General features: G+C 39.8%; 2 protein-coding genes across 2 annotated transcripts; one reads left to right on the forward strand and one right to left on the reverse strand.

Annotated features, from left to right (window-relative positions):
• The first annotated feature begins 459 nt into the window (after positions 1-459).
• LOC122824665 lies at positions 460-3,429 on the forward strand. Its single transcript, XM_044105527.1, has 5 exons — positions 460-555; positions 817-1,123; positions 1,247-1,586; positions 2,109-2,357; positions 3,308-3,429. The coding sequence occupies exons 2-5, from the start codon at positions 818-820 to the stop codon at positions 3,427-3,429; spliced, it is 1,017 nt and encodes a 338-aa protein (XP_043961462.1). The 5' UTR covers positions 460-555; position 817.
• Positions 3,430-9,611: 6,182 nt separating this feature from the next.
• Positions 9,612-15,688, reverse strand: LOC122824574 (Golgi reassembly-stacking protein 1-like). The gene is made up of 9 exons (XM_044105382.1): positions 15,427-15,688; positions 14,909-14,989; positions 13,988-14,191; positions 13,775-13,861; positions 13,537-13,667; positions 12,501-12,639; positions 12,311-12,422; positions 11,422-11,544; positions 9,612-11,162 (listed from the first exon to the last, which is right to left on the reverse strand). The coding sequence occupies exons 1-9, from the start codon at positions 15,490-15,492 to the stop codon at positions 10,909-10,911; spliced, it is 1,197 nt and encodes a 398-aa protein (XP_043961317.1). The 5' UTR covers positions 15,493-15,688; the 3' UTR covers positions 9,612-10,908.
• Positions 15,689-16,108: the final 420 nt, after the last annotated feature.

Raw genomic sequence — 16,108 nt, forward strand, 5'->3', positions numbered from 1 at the left:
CACCGTGAAGACATACAACTTGTTCTGCTCGACGCCGTGCCTGGAACAGAAGAATCTAGTGTGTAGATAACATGTGTCTAGATAGTGATTGTCATTAGCGCTGCAACTATGTGATGATTTGTTTTCCCCGCCCTTTGAGAGTTGCAGCGTCCAATGTGATAGGGATCCTAAATGCAATAAAAGAGAGGAGCAGGCATATGTGATTTCAGAGCAGTAGGAGATTGTAACTGAAAGCACATCTCTGTCTGTTCTCCTCGCGAGTACAAAGAATCCATCTCTCTTGTCTTTCTTGTGTTTAATTAATTTTTGTCTTTGATAGGTGTTTGAACCTGACATTAACTTGGTCCTTCGAGAGCCGGAGGTCAATATAGGGGAGACCGGGTATGGTTGTAACATAGGGAGAGTTGTAACAGCACCATTTACACCAATCAGGGATAAGATAGGAGTCACATGATCATTTCAGTGTTTGCCCGCTTCCTCCCCAATCCCATATTGTGATTGTCAAGGCTGGAAACAGGCACATGAAGATACTAAGGAGAAAAAACTGATTTTGAGGTAAGAAAGTAAATTTTTTGACCATGACTATATTTTGTTTGGTACTTATACTGTTGCAGATAAAACCATATGACTTACATTAGATGAAAGTGTAGTTTCTCAGGCAAAATGTGATGCATTTTCCCATGCTAATTTCAAACCACTTTGCTACTACAGCTAGCTAAACATGGCTGACAGGGTTGGGGTGGGTTGTAACACATCTTTAAAAAGTGTTACAACCATCCCCTTACATACAACCTTTTGATTTTAACAATTTTACAGAATGCCTAGGCAGTGGATACGAAAGACTGATAGAGGTGTGCCTGCAGATGTTTTAAAAAAGGCATCTAATGAGGTCACAAAGGAGAGCAAGTCAGTCAGATCAGTTGCGAAGGCGCATGGGATCTGCCATGTAACACTGAGCAGATACTGCAAATCACTGCAGAAGCTGAGAGAACAGGGGTCCAGTGATCTTCCCAATGTAGGTTATTGGAGCAGCAACAAAGTCTTCTCTGAGGTGCAGGAGGAAGCGTTGGCTGACTATTTGACTCAGGCAGCAGACCTGTATTATGGACTGACCCCACGTGAGGTAAGCATATGACTGGTTAGTCACTGGAGACAAGAGAAGAATTGAATACCAGCGTAGGTGCTAGACAAATTTAAAAACTTTTTGTGTCTATGTACTCTAATTTTCTATTCCTCTTTCTTTTAGGTCAGAAAGTTTGCATATCAACTGGCAGTAACATATAACATCAAACACCCACAGACATGGGATGAGAAGCAGATGGCAGGGCCTGACTGGTTCACATTATTTATGAAGCGGAATCCTAGCCTGTCAATAAGGAGTCCTGAGGCAACCAGCCTTACACGGGCCACAAGTTTTAACCGCCCAAATGTGGAAGGTTTTTTCAACAGCCTTGGACAGGTCATTGAGAGATACAACTTCGACGGGAGCGATATATGGAATGTAGATGAAACTGGTGTAACAACAGTCCAGTCACCAGACCGTGTTGTTGCTCGTGGTGTCAAGCAGGTGGGTGCGATGACATCAGGTGAGAGAGGTGTGCTCGTGTCAGTAGCATGCGCTGTGCAAGCGCTGGGAAATGCAATTCCTCCCTTCTTTGTATTCCCCCGTAAACGTTACAAGGAACTCTTCATTCAGAGTGGGCCAACAGGGAGTGCAGGAAGTGGTAACGCCTCAGGATGGATGCAAGAGGAAGACTTCCTCTTATTCCTTGCTCATTTTGCAAAACACACAAAGGTGAGCCCAGAGAAGAAGGTTTTACTTTTGCTGGACAATCACTGTTCACATATATCTGTTAAAGTTATTGATTTCTGCAAAGAAAAGGGAATAGTGCTACTTACCTTCCCCCCCCACTGTAGCCATAAACTTCAGCCACTGGATCGCAGTGTCTACGGCCCATTTAAGAAAATGGTGAACACCGCAAGTGATGCCTGGATGAAGATGAATCCTGCCAAGACGATGACGATATATGATATTCCAAGTATTGTGAAGACTGCTCTGCCTGCAGCTGCAACACCGAAAAACATTCAAGCTGGTTTCCAATCCACAGGTATTTGGCCCTTCAATCCTGACATTTTTGAGGAGTGTGACTATGCACCCTCACAAGTCACTGACCGTCCCGACCCAGGTACATCACTGACATCTGGAGCTTTCCAGCTGCAGTCTCCACCTACACACCTGGGGATTGCCTCCTCTCCTCCAACTCACCTGGAGACTACTACTTCTGGCTCCTCTCCAGTTAATGATGTGACCATGTCCTGTGCTCCAGATGAGCCAAGCACCTCGGTGGTGTCTCCTGGTCAGGCATTCAATCCTTTGGCTATGCGGCCATTTCCAAAAGCAGGGCCAAGAAAAACAACTGGCAGGATCAGGAAGAAAAAGAAATCTGAAATTCTCACTGACACACCAGTGAAACAAGCACTGGTGGAAGAAGAACAGAGAAGAGGAAGCAAAAATGTAAGGAAGAGTTTCTTTGCAAAGAATAAAGGCAAGCAAAAGAGGAAGGAGAGAAAGCCTGCCAAGAAAATGTTAAAAGCAAATGCTGAGGATTCTGAGACCTCAGACAATGAATATTTTTGTGTTGTCTGTATGGAGCCATTTGGCAACTCAAAGCCACAGGAAGTGTGGTTAAAATGTGCCCTATGCAGTCTCTGGGCCCACCAAGCGTGCACTCCTGGGCTACCATCATTCATTTGTCATCACTGTGACTCTGATTAAGGATACACACACATAGACACAAACACACACATTGACATTGTTTTTTGTTAGATCTACATGTTTGTTCAGTGTTCATTAAGCATACATTATACATGTTAAGGAAGTTTGTTCTAGTAGAATAATTTACACACATGCACACACACAAACAGAGTATATTTGAGTTATGGTCAGTCACAGAGAGAGAGACATTGTTCTTGTATTGTTCTTTTAATTCAGTAAACCTCTTTTTGAAGCATATCACATGGTGTGGCCTCTGTTTTTGCTTCTTTTGTCTAATTGTTACAACTTACCCCAGCAGGTGTTACAACCTACCTCGGTAGTGGGGTAGGTTGTAACAAAGGAACACCATGTATTTGACATGAACTCATGAGGTCTGTGATATTCTTGCAGAGGTTTGAATTGGTGCCATTTGTAGTAGACAAATGTGGGTATTTTGTATAAAAGTTTGAAAACTCTAGCTCAAAAATTCTGTGAGTTACAGGTGCTGGAGCAAAAAGTGTTTCAACCATACCCGGTCTCCCCTACCGGAAGGATTCCAGCAGGTATGGTGGACCCCAGTAAAGACCGTGCGCACGGCAGGTTTCCTAGTGGAAACTTATGAGAACCTGTTCAAGGGCTGGCGCTCGGCCTGCCTGCTGGGATCTGAAGGTTGAAGACTCCGAGGGAAAGACGGAGGGTGAGTGGATTCTTGGTTAAAAAGTGTGGCGAATGACTGGGGGTCATTGCGCGAATAGAAAAAGTGTGGCGAATGACTGGGGGTCATTGCGCGAATAAGAAAACCCTGTGAATTCTAGACCCTAATAGGTAAAAGATAGTGCACAAAATCCGTGAAGGACGAACGAAGTCCTTGCGCAAAATTTCGTGGAAATAGGTGGACGGAGCCTGGTGCGGTCCTGTTGTAAACAAAAAAAAATTTTTTAAATAACGTTAAATTGAGTTCTTACTAAATTGTAATTGGAAAGGATGGCGGAGTCCTGCGAGAAATAAACGCTTAAGTTCCGTGGAAAAAGGACGGCGGAGTCCTGCGAGAAACAGGCGCTTAAATTCCGTGGAAAGTGTGACTGTGAGTGTGATTGGAGGTATAAATACCACTTGGTGTTTTACCTCATATAAAACAGTAGGATTGTAACCAGCAAACCTGTCTTGGATGCAGAGGCGAAGAACCTCCCACTCGAAAGAGTAGAAGTGGAGGTTACCACTACAGGTATTTTTAATTGCTGGCCTACTGAAAAGATCTCCAGTTTTTAGGATTCCCTAGGAGTCGACAAACTGGACCAAATTTTATTTAAAAAAAAATAAAAAAAACAAAGTCAAACCCAAAGAAAATGCGCAAAGAAGGGTATGATGATGTCAAATTTTGGTTAGAATTAGCATTAAAAAGAGAAGAAGAGATCCAATTAAATCTTCAGGATTTATTATCTATGGACAGTGTAAGACCAGAAAATAACTCTTTTCATAAATGGTAGACCTGTAGATTTTCTTTGCGACACTGGTGCATGCAGAACAACATGTAGAAAAAACATTCCTGGGGACACGTAACTCTTTGGTACAAGAATATGCCTGGGTCTGATAAGAACTAAGACAGACTCAACAAGGTCACTCCAGCTAAGATCACAGTGACTTATCTATACTTGGGGACAAAACACACCGCTGTTGCAGCTGTCGCTCTCCCTGATTAATTAAAATCTTTAGACAGAACGTGGACCTCCCCGCACGTGTCTCTGTTTAAACAAAAAGGTGAACAGTGGAAGCAATTAGGTAATCTTGTTGAGGAAGGAGAAGCAGCTACCGATTGGGTGGCTACTTCCTCAAACATAGAAACTAGTGCTTCCACTGAGTTAACTAGAAAAGCATTGTTCTGGACAGCATGGGTGCAGAACGGGCAACATTTGCACCCCAAACCGCACACAGCACAGGGAAAGATAAAGTGTCTCTAGGGAATGCCTTCGCTGACAAGATGGAAAAAATAAATAAATAAATAAATAAATAAAAAAGAAAGGCAGAGGAGGGACAAATAAACGTCTTACATATGGAAAAAATCAAACTTATGAAAAAAAAATCCTAAAAGATGAAATCTATAAGTGACCTGCAAACAAACCTATCCTACCAAAAAACTTGTATAAGTGGGCTGCAATATTGAGCCATGGCGTTTCGCATGTCTCAACAGGGGGGATGGTAAGACAGATACATCAAAGTTACACTACTTATGGATTTACTTATTCAAAAAATTTTTTTTGTAGAGCCTGTTTAATTTGCACTAAACACAACCCTAATTAATAAAAATTAAAAAAGGGTACATTTAATACATTGCAAAAAGGTCATTTCATTTCAAAAGTAGCTAAAAGAAAAAAAAAAAAAAAGAAGAAGAAGACAAGCTTGGGACGCTCACTGACCTGCAGGGCAAAGCCCAGGTAAACAGGGGACTAAACTAAATAGAGGTTTAGCCGTCTGAAACTGGTGAAGATTGTCCACAACCCTGTAGTGTCTTTAGGAGCTGAACAAGTTTGCAAATTTAGCAAAATGACAAATAAATGTATTGTTTTGTTTTTATTGTTTTTGGTTTTTTTGCTGTGTTTTCATGTGGAGAAACTTTATGCAAGGAAGAACTCTTGTAGCACTACTCATGGAATGAGAGTAGGGATTCAAGTGTGTATTCCACCTCGTTCTACTACTATTGTTTCAGTCTCCTGGGTATAATAATAACTGGTTGTTAATGGTAGACCAAGCTGCAAAATGACTAAAAAATAAATAAAAAAATTGTGTAGTCTGTATGGAACCAAGGCCTCTACTTTGTGTGACTCCAGCCACCATCACAATGTTTATTAGAGGTAATGACTAAAACTAATCCTAATAGCACCTGTGTGACTTATGATTCTATATTTCCCCTTACTGCAGCAGATGACAAGAAACCTTTATTTTCTAAAGAAAATAGCTCCAGCTAACTTCACATGTGTAAATATAACAGGGACGGGAAAAGATTGGGAAATCTGTCTGAAACTATGTGTACTGCTGTACTCACTGTAAACAATGATTTTAACCCTGTTTCTCATGCAGATGTTTGGTGGTGTTGTGGTGATGACAGACTTTTTGATAGATTACCTCGAAAGGTAACAGGGTTCTGTGCATTAGTTTCTCTGTTATTACCTGTATCTGTCTATCCTATATCTGCTAAAGACCTAATTAACACTTTGTCTAGTGTTTTACCTCAACAGTGGCATCACATACAGAAACGTGAAGTGACATGGAAAAATACAGATGCTGAACCTACATACATCGATGCCATCGGTGTCCCTCATGGAGTACCTGATGAATATCGACTAGTCGACCAGGTTGCGGCTGGCTTTGAATCTACAATTTGTTGGTGGTGCACGGTAAACAAGAACGTGGACAGAATTAATTACATCCATTACAACGTACAAAGGCTGGGCAACAGGACACAGGATGGTTTCGAGGCAGTCCATGAACAGCTGGCTGCTACCTCACTGATGTCTTTTCAGAACCGCATCGCTCTTGACATGCTGTTGGCCGAGAAAGGAGGGGTATGCACAGTTTTCGGTGAAAAGCTGCTGCACCCTTTTTGCCAAACAACACAGCGGCTGATGGGAGCTTGACGAAAGCCATTGCAGGGCTCTGTACCCTGAATGGCAAAATGAAGGAACTCTCTGGAGTGGATACTTCCATGTGGGACGCATGGATGGATGCTTTTGGGAAGTACCGAAACCTTGTGTCCTCTGCCTTGGTATCAGTTGCAGTCTTTGCTGCAATTTTAACCTTGTGTGGATGTTGTTTTATTCCTTGCCTGCGTTCTCTGTTTAACTGTCTCATTACCACAGCGATTTCGCCCATGGAGGACCCCGGATGGCACAGATGTATCCTTTATTAGCCAAAGATTCTGAAAAGAATACTCTGATGAGGGTTCTCCTGACAGGTATCCAGATCCTGGCCTTTGGACTGAATGTGACCCTTGAGTGTGAGAATATTTGCGTAAAAAAAAAAAATAAATAAACTCCCAGTTGAAAATTGTTTGAAGTGGAACAAATATGTGATAAACAGGGGGGAAATGTTGGGTAAATTGTATTATTGGTATTATCAAATTATTTGTTGTTCATGTAGTCTTATAGTTATATCTTTATAATGCTTTACTTATATGCTTTTACTTCATTTTAATTTTAGTATAAAGAATGTTTCTGTGTATTGAATAACTTTGATTCCTTCCTGAGGCCTTCCTGAGATAAAGCAGTGACAACCGCTTCCAGCAGAGTTTGCGGCCCGGCCGGAAACTCTGCTCTCCTTGACCTGTTAGATAGCAACAAAGCTGTCACCGTGAAGACATACAACTTGTTCTGCTCGACGCCGTGCCTGGAACAGAAGAATCTAGTGTGTAGATAACATGTGTCTAGATAGTGATTGTCATTAGCGCTGCAACTATGTGATGATTTGTTTTCCCCGCCCTTTGAGAGTTGCAGCGTCCAATGTGATAGGGATCCTAAATGCAATAAAAGAGAGGAGCAGGCATATGTGATTTCAGAGCAGTAGGAGATTGTAACTGAAAGCACATCTCTGTCTGTTCTCCTCGCGAGTACAAAGAATCCATCTCTCTTGTCTTTCTTGTGTTTAATTAATTTTTGTCTTTGATAGGTGTTTGAACCTGACACTGTGTTTGTTGAATGATGTAGCTTTGAAAAACTATATTAGAAATACACTGTTACACAGAAAGCATTGTATTGTCCCTTTCTCACAAGCATCTGTATACCACAGCTTAACTCCACTCTACACAGTTTGGGTGGCTTTCCATTACAGTCACAACTGTGGTGGGTGGGCTTGTCATATAATTGGGTGATCCTACAGTCAGCATCTTGAGCTGTACATACAGACAAAAAGCAACAACAGAGGACATGGAAGGTATGTTGAACATTCTGTCATTGAACATTTTGATAAGCTGTTTTCAGCAACCTTGTAGCTCAGAAAATGAAGTCTCAACAGCCAGTCCCTTTCTCAAAAATGCATTCCAAATGCTTTAGGAGTATGTGAAGTTGTCACCAAAGGGTAAATCTGAGGAGAGCTGGTGTTCAATGGGAGTGAATCCAAAGCTTCTCTACAACACGAGCAAAAACGCTGTCCTTTGGAATCAACTGCAAGATATGCAAACAACCTCCAGATGAATTCAGGACCCCTCACAGCGACAGACCTTGTGCATGAATGCATCTAATTATAGCCTGTACATTGGTGGTCTGACACAGAGAAGCACTTACTCAGATCATTCCCTTTGTTGTGCATGTTGTGTGAATCTTGTATGCAAATTTAACTCTCAGCACTTCCAAATAAAGCTTCCATCTTGTCAGAGTGTCTGTGATGAGGGCGGGGAGGTGATAGAAACAGACAAAAGAAGCCTGGAAGTGTGGGGTAATTTGTCCCCTCGCATATGGAGAAAAACAAAATTTTTAACAGTTTTGTCAGGTTTATAAACTGCATATACACAAATTACTAGACAAACACTCAAAGGTGCCAATCGAGATTTAATTAACGCTGAATGTTAATCGAGCTGCTGGATGAAGGACTTCAGCTGCATTTTTCCCGTGTTTCAGCCCCCAACTGTGTTTACCCCCCTGTAGATATTCCGTTTCACGATTTGTCATGCTGCAGCGCGATGCTGAACGTTGGTGCCTGTGAGCTGAGCCTCTCAGAGGGCTGGGATAAAACCAAGCTGACGTGTGGGTTCAGCTGCGTCACACTGTCCTCTGACTGAAACAGTCTCAGAAGAAAAAAAAAAAGGAGAGCAAATGAAGGGAAGACATGCTCCTCCAGTTGTGGCCTCCTTTTTGTAGTTCCCTCCTCCCGGCTTCTCCTGGCACACAGATGCTGGCTTTTTGCTATGAACAGCTGCTTAAAACAAAGCTGTTATTAGGGTTGTCGTATCTAATGCAGGTGTATGAAAACACAGCTGAACTCTGGACTGAAAACAGATTGATTTGGTAAGTTTAAGAAGCTAATCTTCAAACATCTCACCACTGAAGTTGAGTCTTCAGACAGACTGAAAGGCAGTTCTTCGCACAAGAACTATAATCATTTTTAAAGATCCAGAAGACTCACAGATTCATCTTCCTGAGAATGCTGCTCCATCACTGGAGGAGAGAGATAAATCCATCTTCAGGCTTTCCTTACCATGATGCCCATCCCCCTCTAACTCCGTTTCAACTGAGGATCTCCTTGGTAAATAATTGAGGTACATCCCCCTCTGCTTTGGTGGAGCTTCTCAACTTGATGATTTTTCAGCTCGTGCAGCCAAAATTTGGCTCTATTCTGTTGAGACTTTGAAAAAGTTTAAAGGGACATTATTCATTTTAAGGTTACGTACTGATTGGGTTGTATGTAAAGACAGTGCTGTGTGGTTGCAGACTGCTGTACAAATTTGTGGTTGTTTGTTGTTTTTCAGATCTCTCATTTCTGCAACCAAGAACTGACCAAATAATATAATCAGCACTACATGCCTTAATTATAATCTTCAGCTTTCAAATGTACAAATTTTGTATCCAAACACTTGATTTAACAAGCAGATTTCTTTATTCTGCAGAACTGATCTAAATCTGAACATAACATTCAATGTGCTACTCCGTTCATGACATAAAAACGTGGGTCTTGATATGTCATCATTTTTCAAGCTGCAGTGGAGGAAAGTGGCATCAACCAGGACGTGTTTGCTGACCCCTGCTGTCGAGATGCATAATCTCACTCTTAAGCCTCTGTTCAAAACCTGAATTGTAAAAATTATAACTAAAGTTTGAAGGAAAATGTTTTAAAAGATCAGCCTCTTTGTTTACAGCTCATGCTTTTAGCTCTATTTCTGCAACACAAAGCAGAGTCCATGTAGATCCAAGAAGTCTGGCAGAGAGGGTCGACTTACAAGTAATAACTCTACATCAGGTTTTTGATTATAAACAAAGCAGATGCTGACTTAGTCAAAATTATTATTTTAATTCCAGATCCTAACCTGGAAAGGGATTCCTCAAAACATTGCAAACAATAAAAGTGATACTGTAGACTGTAAAAGTGGAATGATGTGTCTCTTTCCTGATTCCCCATGTAGCAGAAAAGCATCAATTAATGATCAAGTTTTACTGCATTATTACATTGACCATGCAAATATACTACTGAACATAATAGTGAGACCTTTCCTAATCCTGCCTGTATTTTCCAGGAATTAAGAAACTACTTTGTAAAACTTTTCAGGGAGATTCATAATATTTACCAGGTTCTTCCTGGAATTTCCAAGGAAAGTAAATTCATTGAAAGTTTCATGAAAGTACTTCAATAATTCTAAAAAAACCAAACTTCAAATTTCAGGAAAGTACAGACTGTAGTTTTAAATTATGTCGGAATTTTAGAAATAAATGACATCCTGCTAACTTCACCTAATGGACAGAAAAGAGTTTTTAGTTCTTTTGGGCATGCGTTGCAGTGCTTGCTCACTAACTTCTCCCAGTCTTCTTAGATTAAGAATTGTGTTTTTGCATAGATCATTAGTTCTGATGTTTCCTAGCTGGAAAAACAATGTACCTCCTGTAGAATAATGTAGCCACTTCCATTTTTTAAATTATAATTTTTTTAATATAATTAAAGATTGAAACATTATTTGACATAAAAACCTCCAGAAAAACAGGAGCAGCATCCCAAACTCTGATGTAAGCACTTGAAGGCAGAAAGTATAGTAAATGCCTGAGAATAAATAAAAAAAACAACTAATTTTCACACTTGCTCCTCCCTAATGAAAAAATAAAACCTGCATTCCACAATGCCCAAAATAAAAATCCTAGCCTTCTTCTTATGCATACAAGACAGCTTTTTTGCAACAACTCAACTAAGGCTTCATTTAGTGAAATCTTAAAACAAAGTTAAGTACATTCACAATGCTTTACTGTCCCTGTAATCCTTAACAGTCGATACAATCGTTTTCTCTTTTTTTTTATGTGCAATGCAGCATGGAACCCTGGCACTGGTAGAAATAAAAAGTGTTTCAACTTAAAAATAAGTCCAGTGATAAGAGTTTAAAATGAAAAAAATAAAAAGTAGCACTTTTCCATCACCGTGTGCTCTTAATCCTCTTTCTGCATCATTCTCTTTGCGGCTGCAGCTATTTAACTGCCTGATGGATCAGGCTCAGTCATCTCCTGTTCTAAGTGATGGCCTGAGCTGAAAGCTTCTGGGTTAGGATTCTGCATCTCTGGGATGATCCCCACGCTGTCTGTGGCGCTGTTGAGGGCAGCAGAATCCTCTGCATCCTCTCTGGGACTGCCGCTAAGATTTGCAACACTCTCTTGCAGTGCTTGATGAGTGTCTCCTTCTTCCTCCCTCTCTTGAGATAAAAGCTTTTGGTCAAACATGGAATCATCTAGAAAGGATAATCATGCATGTAGTCAAACTGTGGAAAAAGTTTAGTACGTCAACTAAAACATCAATTTTCATCCGTCTGACTATGCATAAGTATTAACAATCGGGAGTCCTTACATTAAATGTAAATGTTACGTAATGACTTGAGAGCTGGAAGCTGCTTAAACTGAGTTCTTTTTTTTTTTTTCAACCAAGACTGCATAATAAACATGTAATTGTTCCATCTAGTGGCACAATGTGATTGCGAGCGAAGTGCTTACCCAAGCTACATTGGTCACGCGTGTCATCTCCATAACTAGCAGCCATAGAGCTGTGGCCTCCGTCATTGGTGGAAACAGCTTCGGATAAATCTGAGCTTATGGCTCTAGGAGAGATGGAGGCATCTGAAAACAGCGCAAGGCAAAAGCAAATTATTTGGTGTGAAACTACGGAAAATATTGACTTGATCAGCATTTCTAATTGTAAACATACAGTGGTTTGAAGAAAAATTCTTTGCCACATTTTGCCATGTTAAAACGACCTACTGTAATATATTTTATAGGGGTTCCATGTGATAGACCAACACAAAGTAGTGTGTAATTGTAAAATGGAAAAAAAAAAGATTTTCAATAAAAAAATGTGCAGTTAGTATTCAACTGAACTCTCTTAAACAAAAATAAATAAGATCCAGTACAACAAACTTTCCTCACAAAGACGTCCACTATGCAGCGTTCTCTCTCCCACCTGTTGAACTACGCAAGGTAAATTTTTCATTTAAATACATGAAAAGCAGGTAGAGACAAATCCCAGCTATAATTAAGAATAATTTCATTTTTTAATTAAATATGTTAGCCGATATTAATGGCTAAAGTGTTTATTTACTTTTTTAAATATTTGCAGTATCCATTTTAAGAGTGGGAAGGTAGGGAGTTGCGCATGTGGTATTTGTTTGGTCATGTGACAGTGATAGTGATGCAGCACAGGATTGTGGGTGTTTAACTCAAAGCAGAAATGCAATATGGTCACTTTTGCAGAGATACATATATTGATACATATCAGTTATCAGCCATAACAGCAGTCGGATATCAATATTGGCCCAGATTGTCCTATCAGTTTATCTCTGGAAAAATTTTTGCAGATGTGAATACTTTGTCTAGGGAAGGTGGCTACCAATGTCCGCAGACTCCTGTGGAAGTGAGATTTTGCTCAAATCGAGCATAACTCTCTCAGTTACAGCTAAACCTGCTTCATTAGTTGGGCTATTTTCACTCAATAGAGGCACCTGAGGAGACAGAAACACAAACATTAAAAGTCACATCAAATGGAAAACAAAGCTATAACAGGTAAGAACAACCTGTACCTCACTCTGACCAGATGGAATCTTCACTTCTCTGGTGCTTGTATCTGCTGGATGAGGAACATTTCTGTTCTGGACATTTGGGTGAACTGGATTAGACGGGATTCTGTGCAGATACCCATAGCCAATCCCACAGCCCAAGCTGGAATAAATGTAAAAAATGGAAAGACAAGTCATGCATGTGCTTCTATACATACATAAGAAAACCCAGCCAAAATATATTCACATCTATTAAAAATATATTTAGACTTCATTTTACATTAACAAAACTATTTATTCTTACTGTAAGAGATAAGAGCTAGGAGCAAACAGCAATGAAAAACTTTTTATTTTTCTCTTTTGGCCGAGAAAGATTTCTTGGTGCCTCACTGGTTTGTAATGTAGTTAATTTTCAACTGATCAAATTTAGATCTGGACTCCACCAAAGCTGCTCAAAAACGTTGACCATCAATGTTGCTGCTTAATCAGCTTGATGGAGGTTTAGCTACAAGGTTTGGAGCTGCTGAGAGCTATGAATTTCAACATGCATGGCATCCATATTTCATCACCTTTTTCTAATGTGAAGAGGGTAACAGACCTATAATGAATAAATATATCAGTTTATGATGCAAAACATGAAATATCTTGAATATGTTTCCTCGCTAAGGTTTTCTTAGGCTAAAATTATTATGGTACTACCTTTATGTACTTATAGGTTCATGTTCAATAAATATGCATGTCAATGAGGCTTGTTTTTGTTTCAATGGAATAATGAAATATGAATCTGGCTAATCTTAAATGTTGCATTTTCATTAACTGTAACAGAAACAAAGACTTCAAAGTAGCAGTTTGGTTGTAATTAAGTAATGTACTTTAGTCAGTGAATAGAGTTACTGAAATAATTCACACTCTAATTTATTGAATAGGTCCATCTACACTATATATAAAACCTATTTCTTTGGGTTGTTTCAATACAGAAGAGTCCTATTAGTCAGCAAGCATTCTTAATTGATACAAGTCTGGTTAATTTTTTATATCAATCAAAAAGCTGATCACCCACCTTCCCTCTCCTCCCCAGGCTCCATTAGGGGTCACTACAATCTCTCTGCACTGTTCGGTCTGCGTGTTATAAACTAAGAGCTTCAAAGGCTTCCCCTCGTTGGCTTCAATTAAAGAGAAGAAATCTTCAGACTGTAAAGGTACATGAAAAATAATTGTGCAACTTGAGTTTTTTTCATTTTTAAGCTTTTCTAATGTTTCTTCTTCTTTTTTTAAAAGTAGAACAGATAAAAACCTACATCTTGTAACACTTGGTCAGCACCGACAATAAAGTCGTCATGTGCAATAAGGCCAGCGAGTGCTGCAGGGGAATTCTCCTCCACATCCTGAAAGGAAAAGGAGATTCAATGGATCCAATCATTTTAAACAAAATATGTTTGTCTTTGTAATGTTCACGGGATGGCCAGAATTGAAAAGACGAATCTCAAAAACGAGGAGTACTCCCAACCTACCAACACATGCCACACATTCTCGTTGACTCCTTCAAAGCTGCAGAAGCGAACACTGGCGCCCAGCAACCCCTGACCACCCCACATGTTACTGGGTGTCACATCCAGCTCCCTCACCCGCTGGGTTTTGGAGTTGTACACTTCAAGCCTGACTGCCTTCTCCACATTGGCCTTCAGCAGATCTCTCAGCAAGTCGCTCTCCTTATTCTGGGGGAAACAAAGGCACCACCTAAGTTAGTGCTAAAGGTAAAAAGTTACAGCTGTACAAAGGAAAAACTGGACCCAATTTATATGTAACACGGATGATACATTCCTCAATAAGTTATGAGGACCTCATCAGTAACTCATTACTTACTGATGAGTTAAGGGATGGACCTTAAACAGGCCAATTCTCAAAGAAAACCTGTTAGAAACTAAAATATTTAAGACTGAGTTGGAGATTCCAGCCGTTCAATAATACTAATACATTTCAGTGTAATTTGTTTAGCTTAGCTTTAAAGTTAGGTCTAAAGATGATGTTCACTGATGCTCTCTATCCGATTTCAATGACTTTCAGCAATCTACAAAGAACAGGGCAAAGATTTTAGTCTATTGATGTGCAAGTAGATGAAGCTACTCAAAAAATATGTATCATTGTGGTTTCACAATTAATTTACTCCAGGGCGCTGTATACAATCACCCACCTTTATTTCAAAACCATCTTCCTTCCACCATCACACATTATGCAACACTTTCTCTGTATTTCAATACACTCGAGTTTGTTGATGAACTGTATGGGAAGTTGGACGGATACTTTAAGACAGTTGGATAGTAAATATCATTATTCAAGTTCTTTTTTTCTATTTTTATCCACTGCCAATCTAATTCTATCATTGTCCAGGCTATATAGAATGTTTCTGTTGATATAATATGACATTTACTCACAAGTCTGGTGTTCCCTATGGAGAGGATGAAGTCAAAGAAAGGCTCCAGACCAGCCTTCAAAGCAGGCGAGTTTTCTTGAACCTGAAAGGTAAAACAACTCATTTGTCGTCCTCGTGTGTCTGTTTCAGATATTGCATGTGTCAGAAAAAAGAAAGTCTTTGCTGGAAGTAGCCAACACATAGCTGGATTTTCTCGGGTGTTTGCGCCTTGGCTTACTTTATTATTTATGCCAGGTCATTTTTCGGAAGTTGGCACAGAAAACAATGAAATCATATCAGGGCAAAATAACAGGTTTGGACTGGTGCCAAGTGCCACCTCATCATAACGACAGTGTTGGGCGGCGGGTAACAACAGCAAAATTAAAGAAACATCTTCAGTTTTTTAAGATAAATAAAAAATACAATACAATTAAGCATATTCAGAACGCTCTTAAAGCTAAACTGAACTGTAAACCCATTAGCAACTAAATTTGCCGTAATGACATTTATAACCTTGCACTACACGTTACAACAACGTACTCCGTGAACATGATAGCCACTGTTATTTCCACCGTCCGACAGGAGGGAGCTCTGAGGTAGTCCCATTGTCTTCAGCGGTTACAGTTCGTGTTAACTGTCAATGAGGTAGAGTTGTGATAGAGACCATTATAGGAAGACAAACAGTACACCAGGATGCAGCTAGCTAACACTACTAGTATGAGGCAGTTTAACAGCAGGTGCAACACAGAGTCAGGCAAAGCTAAAAAAGAAAGGATAGCAGATAAATCGAACTAATCTGTGCTCGTCTGCAGCGTGTACAAAGAGAGGAGAACATCTGTACTTGATTAGCCGTGACTTGAAAGGTTGCTAAGGAACGGACAACAATAGTTTCATTCATTAAAATGGTCACTGTGAAATTAGAAATGTAGACTGTGCATAAAAAGATATATATATTTTATACTATGTAAAATATATACAATAATTCGGAGCTAAATTTTGGAAGTGAACAACACAAACATACTGTGGTGTTAAATCTTGTTGACCTTACAATGGAGAACATTTTCTTTACTTTAGCTACTGCTAAAGTAAACTCTTATCTTGTTGGACCTTTTTTTGTTTGACTCACCTGTCTCACAGAGGGTTTAGCAGAATTTCTTGTAATGTGACTGGATGACATCATGTGACTTCATCTGGTCTTTTCCCAGCATATCAGAACATTGAT

This window comes from Gambusia affinis, linkage group LG21 (genome assembly GCF_019740435.1).
Source record: "Gambusia affinis linkage group LG21, SWU_Gaff_1.0, whole genome shotgun sequence".
Taxonomy (NCBI): domain Eukaryota; kingdom Metazoa; phylum Chordata; class Actinopteri; order Cyprinodontiformes; family Poeciliidae; genus Gambusia; species Gambusia affinis.